This window comes from Chlamydotis macqueenii, chromosome 3, assembly GCF_036417535.1.
Source record: "Chlamydotis macqueenii isolate bChlMac1 chromosome 3, bChlMac1.mat, whole genome shotgun sequence".
Lineage (NCBI taxonomy): Eukaryota > Metazoa > Chordata > Aves > Otidiformes > Otididae > Chlamydotis > Chlamydotis macqueenii.
The window spans coordinates 107,044,180-107,053,623 of NC_141558.1; the positions used below are offsets into that span (position 1 = coordinate 107,044,180).

General features: G+C 39.3%; 1 protein-coding gene across 1 annotated transcript in view; it reads left to right on the forward strand.

The window, feature by feature from the left end:
- Positions 1 to 5,897, forward strand: part of UST (uronyl 2-sulfotransferase) — a 165,870-nt gene extending 159,973 nt beyond the window's left edge. Inside the window, exon 8 of the mRNA XM_086745714.1 lies at positions 2,993 to 5,897. Coding sequence (XP_086601840.1) covers positions 2,993 to 3,273 — 281 coding nt within the window. The 3' untranslated portion in view covers positions 3,274 to 5,897. The remainder of the gene's footprint in view (positions 1 to 2,992) is intronic.
- The last annotated feature ends 3,547 nt before the right edge of the window (positions 5,898 to 9,444 follow it).

Consider the following 9,444-nt stretch of genomic DNA (forward strand, 5'->3'; position numbering starts at 1 on the left):
TTCTTAGCTAGACAGCATGTTAAAGATAGCTTCTTTATTTTTAATTCAGCTTTTGTATATTTTAATCATTTTACCCCATCTAAATAAAACTATACAAATTGATAAATTGTGAACAGTCAGTAAGTATAGAGTATATCACCATACATCACTGTAATTAAAGAACAAAAAAACTGTGTACTGTTTTTTAATTACTTCAATACATGAGTAGAGACAGCAATTTCAGTGTAAAGAACTATGAAGTTTGGTGTAAAAGCTCAATTTAATTACAGACCAGTGTGTTTTAATTGTTACCAAGTAATGAAAACCATTCTTCCTTTAGAGAAGGAATTAAAAGTACAAATGCAAAATGGAATTAATGGTCTAAATATTTTTTTGTCATTTAGAACAGCATTACATTTGGTATGTTACTGTATTATATTCTTCTTACATGTCAAATTACTCTGCTGTAATTGGTAAGCAAAACCGAGAGGGAGAATATTTTTCAGAGACAACTTTTTTGTTCTGTACCAGATGTGTGTGACGCAGCGAAGTCAAATGAATGTGAGAATGTCTAGCCCAGCAGCACTTGCTGTCTCATGTAGTATTATGAAAATGAATGGTTCTCAGTTGTCTGTCTTTAATTCCTTTACTCTGAAGTAGGAAAATGTGTGTCCATTGTCTGAAAATTAGGATGTGTTTATAGGTGGGGATACCCTAAGCTATATGAACTATATTAATCTTTTAAAGCTAACTTTCAAAGCTATATTAATCTTTTAAAATGTCAAGAAAGCAGTTCATTTTCACATAGTGTGTCCTACCCTTCTGTTGTACTTTTCAAGATTTAAAATCTTGCATAACAACAACTTTTTGTCTAAAGATCACTGCTGTTGTGTTTGTTAGCTGGACTTGCTCATCTTTTATTTCCTCTTGAAATAAATGAGTTTGCCTTTGCTTAAAATTTCTCTGTTCCCTAAAAAGTTATTCTTGATTGTTTTTCGTGGATGAACTTCCTGCTTGTGGAATCCCAAAAATAACTCACTTTTCCTGCTAGGAACCATTGATCCATCCCTTAGCCTTACGTGTAAGCAATTCTGAAAATGTGGCTCTCTGTAGAGCTGCTAAGCGTGTGTTTAACTTTGCTGGCAGATGCTTTGGAAGACCTTAGTTTGGACTGCTTGTGTAAGCAAAACTCTGCCGATGATAAAATCCCATTTTGATTCAGGGACTCCCTCTGGAAGTGAAAGTCGTCGCTGCCACTGGGACCTGGTTGGAAACATGAAATGTTCTTTGTTGTCTAGTTCCTCCTTGCAAGTTTTTTCTTCATGGCTGACCCTTTTGAATTCCTCCAACTTGCAGAACTTCTGTTACAGTAAGAATCAGGTTTCCGTATCAGAATCCAGCTCTTCTTCACTGCAAGAGTTTGTCCGTGAAGTCATGTAGAATAGAGGGATTTCTGTTTGGCTTTTGAGGCAGCACAAATAGAGAATATAAATATTAAGGAAAGAATGAGCAGGAGAAGCCAAGACATAATCCTGGAATATAAAAAAAAAAAAAAAACAAACAACCAATTCTCATGCAGACCTTGCTATTGTAGCAAAGAGCGAGGAAGTGAAGTAAGGACTGACAAGATTAAAATTAATCTATTGGTTTTAGAGTCATGGAAAACAGCCTTAAGATGTCCCCTAGTCGAGTGGCTTCCTTCAGGAGAGAATTAATTAATCTGCTCTTAAATCCTCCAGAAGATACAGCTTTTGTAACTTGTATGCTTTACTGCACTGCCTAACTATCCTTGCCATGAAGAAGGTTTTTTATCTAATGTCCAACTTGCATCTCCTTGCTTCCATGCAAGCCCATTGATCTTGCTGTATCTGAACTCGGGTGTATTCTGAGGTTGTTATTCTCATTTTCATGGGCATCACGTTCTCTCAGAGAAACACATGAGTCTTACTGGATTGGAGCATTGAGCTTTCAGAAAACCTCATTATAGAAGGTGGTAGTTCATCAGTGTAACTTTCATCTGCACTTCTAAAGAAAGTTGCATTTGTTAGGGGTGATACAGTTGATGCTACAGGTCAGTACTTCCAGCTTCTTCTGTTCCCTTCTTCACGGGTGAATTTCAGTTATGTTTCTGTCTTGGAGAAGAAGAAAATACTTAGGATACTCTGGCAGCCTGTTGCCATGTGGTAGAAAACAGCAATATTATTCCCTTGAGGGTTCGCTTTACCCCTTGTTCAAATACATTAATCTCCAATGGTAGAAAAATGTATTAAGAGACGAAGCAAATAGGCAAGTCAGTATTTTTGTTAGTAACTCTAATTCTTTATCAACAATAAAGGTCTTTGATTTCAGTTTACTAAAGTAAAAGTTGTCAGGTCAAGAAAAACATACTGAAATCTTCAACTCTCAGAGCACGACAGGAAAATGAGTCTGGTTTAATTAGCAGATATAACAGGATGATAAAGTTAACAGACACATTCAGTCTTGTAGGTGTCGTGGTGATGCCAACAATACTTTGGTGCTAGCCTGAGATGGGTTCAGCTTGATAAATGTCATTTGAACAGTGGTAAAGCACAACTGAGACATGACATGGTATGCCACATAGGAAATAATTGATTAGTTCAGCTCAGCTGGGTGCTGGATATGTACTTCACATCCATCAGGCAAAATGTCCAAAGCTAGACAAGATCATGGGTTTCTCCACGTGTAGTTTATGCTCGTAATTAGTATGACCTAATTTGCCTTTTCAGATAACCATTACCAATTAAGACCCTTGGTGACTATACGCAGTGCCAAATTCCATGTATGACCTAGACATTTAAATGTGCAAGTCTAACTTCAAACATGTCTATTTTTTTCATCCCTTGTTAAAAGTAAATCCATTATTAAGGAGACAAATTGAGCTCATTTGTATTAGTAATGCAGTAGGGCCATGGCTTAATCTATATAAAAAAAAAAAAAATTTAGGTCTGCTCTCATTAATCAGATTTTTTTTTTTTTTTTTTTTTTTTTACAGAACATAGGAAACTTGGCAATCTGACTGTGACAGTGAAGAAGACCGTCCCCTCTCCAGAAGCAATACAGATCCTCTACCAACGCATGAGATATGAATATGAGTTTTATTACTATGTCAAAGAACAGTTCCACTTGCTAAAGCGCAAGTTTGGACTGAAGTCTCATATCAGGAAACCGCGTCCCAGACCAGAATTCTTCATTCCTTCTCCCCTGGAAACAGAAGAACCAATAGATGATGAAGAAGATGATGAAAAGTGGCTAGAGGATATCTATAAAAGGTGATGATGGAAGAGCTATCCTTTCTTTTCTGGTGACCCCTCCAGCTTTCTTAAGATTTTTTTTTAATTATTACTAAAAGTAATTCCTTAAGGAACTGAGTTAATGCGCAGCAGCATTTGAAATGGAACAGAGGAGACCATTCCCACATGCTGGGGCCATCGGGTGATACCTGGTTTTGCAGGTTTAATTCATTATACGGTGTTGGCTCTATGGCATCCTTGCTATAGCAGAGTTCAAGAGAGAAGCATGTACTGTCTATCACAAAATAACTTTTGGAGTACACAGTAGTCCTCTGGGAACCTGCAAAACATAATAATTAGGCAGTCTTGAAATAAATTTGACAGACTCTCATCTCTCTCTTTCTCCAGAAGCAAGTCTTCATTGTGTAACACCGTGGCATTAACTACCGGCAATGAGGGCTACAGGCAGTGAGCCATTTGGGAAGAGTGCCTCTTTGTGCCCAGAGGACACTGATATCCCAGTGGTATGGTCAGAGCCACCATTGTGTCTGTGCACATCCAAGGATAACAGGCTCAGAAAGGGACTAGATAATGGCTTCCAAATTATCCAGTATGCGAGGAGCGAGGCTGCTGTTCTGGCAAATTAATATTAGTAGACATAAGGCAAGTTACAGGAACCAGATGTTTCTGGTAAATCCTTCTAGTTCACAGAGTGGAAAAAGTTACCAGGTCAGTGAATGGCAACAACAGATGAAAAGTGCAAGGCAGGGTTACCTAAATGGTACCGTTTTGTTTCTGCACTTTTAGCAGATCTCTATTAGACTCTGAAGGAAAAGGTGCAGCATATGTTTTTTGTGTTCAGGAAGTGTATTTGTAGATTTTTATTCTTCTTATGGGTCAAAAATCCAAAGAGATACAGAAAAAGTAACTCACTAAAAAACTTAGATGATCTGGAACTCCTATTAAGCGTGACCGGTTATTTCTGTGATTGTAGAATTTAGTTGTGCACATCTGAAGCTGAATGCAGCTGTTCCACCGGTGCAAACACCAGATGCCTACTTTTAGCATGGCTAGAAGTACAATAACAATTTATCCAGTTGAAATATTTCAGAATGATGAAACAAGGAAAAGAAGGTATGCTCTGTGAAACCAAAGCCAATTCAATGATACGTTGTCGAGAGAGTCACTGTGAGAGTTGTCCTTGTTAATCACTACAAGTATTATCAGCAAACACTAGAAAGGGGATGGGTGGAAGCTGGGAGGGGAAAGAGGAATAGCTCCAGTATGTGACATGCTGTTGTCTTTAAGGTAGGTGTCCCCAGGGTTCTGTGTGATGCGCGGGCTTGCTGGCTATTCGACAGCCTGCCAGGACTGGGGGTGCAGAAATGAGAACCTGCGGGCAGCAACGGGCAGAGCTATTTGGCCATCTGCTCCGTAGCTGAATAGGAGGGAGGTAGGGGTCTTGATGAGGTCTTGGCCTCTTGTGCACCATTTTTGCCAGAGGAAGCTGGGCTAGTAGAGGATAATAGCAATAAATTCCTGTTCTAGAGCACAGGAAAGAAGCAGGGCTGAGGAGTTGCAGCTCCTTGCCAGAATGAGTCCCGGTAATACTTCAGGGACAATGCACCTCTGTCTAACTCATGTTGTTTCTCAAACATCTACCAGGCGTTTTTTGCTTCCCGTTCTGCTGCCTCAGCAGCATCTCTGCCATCTGCAAAGTCATACTTTGGTTTGCAGTAACAAGCAAAAGTTATTTTGTGATGGATGAGGCACTGGGCTAAGCTCAAAGGTGCTTTCTAAGGGTTTCCTCTTCCATGAGCCTGCTGAGAGCCAATAAACATTATGGCCAATCTTCATCACCAGTCAGTCTTTACTGTACCTACACGCAGAGAACAAAAATAAAGAAGTGTAATGATGTTAAGACAAGATGCTAACTTACAGAAAATATTATGTAGAAGAGTCTGTTCTCATTATTAACATCCCAGGTTGGTGGTAGCAATGCAGTACCGTGGGGGAGCATGTTAAAGAAAGCTGAGAATGGGACAGGTAACAACTAACATTAGCTAAAGTATGAATCTGCTGCATTGTATATTTTAAGTGGTTTCTATGAAATTACATTGAAAGAGTAATGATTAGTTTACACACTGTGGAGTTGTTATATTTTGGAAAGAAAACTAATATTCTCACCTTTCTGAAATTCTGTTTGAATTCTTTTTGTCAACGTTGTAACAGAATAATCAGTCACTTAACACATTCACCCTTCCTGCAAGTTCACTGCTGCTTACCGTAAAGTCTATTTTTATCTGTTTATTTAATGGTATCTTCAGCCGTCACTACTTATAACCTAGATGCAAAACTTGTTTAATGATTTACTCGCTAGGTTTTAATGTTGTTGTATTTTTCATAACAATCAACCTGGCCTCTCCTCCTTGAATGGTACTTTATAAATTTATCTGGCACATAGCATCTAAGATTCCTGGTCCTACAGCCTAATTGTTTGTCATGAAATATATTTTACTTAATTGTTAAAAGATGCATTTTAAGCTGGTTTATCTTTGACTTATTTATTGAAACTTTTCAGCACATTCCAAATTCTAAGTTGCTCAGGAAGAAGTTGATTTAAATGATTATATTTTGGTCCGATGAATATTTCTTTTTCCAAAGTGGGGGGGGGGGGATCAGTCTGTAAGCCTTTAGCCCACAACAGCTTTGTAGGAAGTGCCATGCATGTACTTGTAAATCTTTGGGGGGGGGGAAAGGTGGGTGCCTGACATTTATGAAAGTAAGAAAACATATGTGTACATTTAGCTTAGCTATAAATGAAAGCAACGTATGTTTTGGGATGAAATATTCTTTAACTTATTCACTACCATCTCCTGAAATACAAATAAGCCATATGACTCTCTATTTTTCAGTCCAGTGATGTTTAAAAATAAAACTTGTACATTTCTTCCTAGTGCCATAGTCCACTTGCTTACGCTAGTTTTCTTGTCCAGGTACAGCAGCTGTGGGTAAGATGTTGGAGCTGCACCTAGCAGAACAGAATTGTGTATGGCATGGTTTATCATCTAAAAGTCTTGAACAGTGAGATTGGGGCAGGTTATTCTATGTTCTGAACTGTCTGGAAGTGTGAGAGTGAAGGCAGAATTATTTTACACACCTGAGACGTGCAGTAAATACCCTGAAGTACGTTGTCTCGTATACTTTGGGGCTGCTAGGTAGAAATAAGTTTTATCCAGGAGAGAAACAGCTTGGGTCCCCATACATTGCGTTTTATTAGGCCAGGTGTGAAAGCTCCAGTAGTCCAGAGTGATGGTGTAACGTAAGTGAAACGTCAGTGCTTTCCCACTAAAGAGAGAATCAACTGTTGTTAAAATGCAGCATTCTGGAAAAAAATAAACTTTAGTCTTTAAGTTTCAAGTGACAGTCACAAATGGTCCGGTTTTTTGTTCCTGTTTAATTTACTTCTTTTCCACGTAAATTGTGCTGATGATGCAAGGCTACGTCTGAGTATCTGCTTATGTGTAGTGAAGTAGCTCGGCAGAACTGAAGGTGTATGAAAATGATGGTGTATCTGAAGCTTTTCAATTTCTTTGTGATTTTTTTTATCATTGGACCTTTGCTGAATTGTCTGAATGTTATAATATAGAAGGGTATGTACTATCATAAAGACACAAACAAATCCACAAACTTTAAACATTGGAGAACAGATCTGTGGATTCCAGCCATTGAATTCTTCTTCCTTTCAATACCTGATGTAATAAAAGTATTTAATGTAAAGGTAGATTTCTTGACGAACAAAGGAAACCACACTGCATGCCAACTTGAGTCTTCTTTTCAAGTGAAAAAAAACATCATCCACCAAAGGATAAAACTCTACATCCTCTTACAAAATAAAGGTTTGTACTGTTGCTCTGATCTTTCCCTCCATTTTAAGAACGGGAACATCTGTGACGTTAGACCATAGCCTAAAACAACACAGCAACATTTTTGAGAGCTAGAATACTGTAATACAATACCACAGCATTCCTTCTGTTTTATTTCTAAGGAATCAGCCTTTATGGCAAAGAGTTCAGCAAACTTAAAAAGCACTGTCGATCAATCTGCTTGCATGAGCCAGGACCAAAGAAAAGAACTGAGTGTTGTTACGTATAGATCTCCATATGCAGACTCCAAGGGAAAAACAAGGAAGGTCTTACCAAGCTTTGGAAGTGTCTGTCTACTGATGTTGGAATCACCGGGGCCACTTTTGTAGAGTCTGTCCCAAGGGAGGGTTTGCAAAGTCAGGCTTTGCTTTGGTGCCCACAGGTATGGTGGGAAGGGTGCTTGAAGGCAGCTCCGTGAGAAACGCCCATCGAGGGATGAACAAGTCCCCTGCAAAGTGTTAGAAGTGGATGGAAAGGATCTTATTTTTGAAGGTTGAAAGTTAAATCTCAACCAGCATAAAATCAGTTGCTGGTGTCTCACAATTGAAAAACTGTCATACATTTTCTTTCGTTTGCTCAGAAATGCCATTGTATGCCAAGCTGCCGCACAAAGTGAACTTCAAAGCTCAGTTGAAGCTTTTGAAAATAGGTGTGTGTAATGGAAGCACCAGAACACCGTAACGGTTATGTCCCAGCACCAATGTCTGATGCCATCATATTGGAAGAGCCTGGAGGTGGGATGGAAGGTTGTTCTGGGGGCATCAGGGGATGGGGAAGGGGGGAGGCTTTCTGCAAATACGTATTTGGCCTTTCAGATGCTGCAAGATGGTAAGATTTGACCAGCGGTATATTTAAATGTGGATTTCGAATATAAACATGTGGATTTCCTTTTCTGAGTATGTAAAGGAAGAATGCAAGTCTGGTTTTGTATTTAACTGATTGTGGCTGAAAGGGTAAGTTAATAACAGTGCTGTCAGGCAGGCGTGGTAGGAGTGTGCTTTATGCAAACTTTTGCCATCCTTCTGTTCCCTTCTTTGGATCCAATGGGCAAAAAGGCTGATGGCAAAACGTTCTGCCACACCATGGGGGACTTGGTCCTGTGAAAAGTAGAGATTAGCAAGAATACATGGAGATGATGCTATTCATCAGGGTTAAGATTAATGATCTAAACACTAGGATGACACTGAGCACCCAGCAGAAGTGTTACACAAACTGCTCTCTTTATGGCTTTGACTCATCTGGAAAACTTGGGACCATGCTTCAAATTCAAATGCTGCTTCAGATTTGTGATTTGTATTGAGTTAGCATTGTGTTGGCTTTTTCCGTGCACTTCCAAATTGCCACTGTACCTCAGAAACCTGGCAGAGAATAAGCACGCAGCCTATACCCGTATCTGATGTGCAGGAGCTGATCTGAGACATAGATTTGATTCTTCAGCAAACCTCTCTCCAAGTTGAGTGCAAGTACAGTCCGTGGCAGACACAAAAATGACAGTCCAGGGTATGGCTTCCCACAGCACATGGGAATTTCTCTTCTAGGATGTAGTTTTTGTGGTGGTAAGCTCGGGGAGGGGAAATCAACTCTAGTTGTTAGTCTCTGATTCCCCAAAGATGACAAGATTCCCAAGATAGTGCTGGAGAGATGCGCTAGAAGAAGCGGCAGTGAGGGACCTAGACCTCACTGAAGAGCTGTGAGCCTTTTTCGTTTTCACTTTCTCCGTTTGTTTGTATTTGAACAAACCATAGACCGTATTTGGTGTATTTCCCAAGGTCAGTCTCCGTAAGATATTTCTGCAGTAACCATATTGTCTGAGCATCTTGAAAAATTATTAATAACTTTATCCTTTTGATCCACAGTGGAGGTAAAGAAGTGCTGTTATCTCCATTTCATACGTGGGGAATGGATACAGCAAGTGGGTAAGTGATATTCCCAGTGTCACACAGGAAGACTGTGAAAAAGCACTGATTATAACTCAGCCAAGTGTCTTAATCCTTGAACTTTCTTTCCTGCTCTAAAATCAGTCCTGGATTTTAGAAGGCAAAACAAATACAATGGAAAATTTTAGTTACATGGAGTTGTCTCCCCTTATCTTTTCCTTAAAACTCTGCAAACTTTTTAGGTAACTGCTTAAATATGAATGACTTCTTAGCCTTCAGCAGATCATTTATGTCCTTTGGGGACAAAGATTAATTCCTAGTCCTGTCTATTTAGTTGCGTAACAAACACCTGCAGAAGTGGCATGGCTGCAAGGTAGCTTTATGTTTGGAAAAGGTGATCTTGCAGCAGCA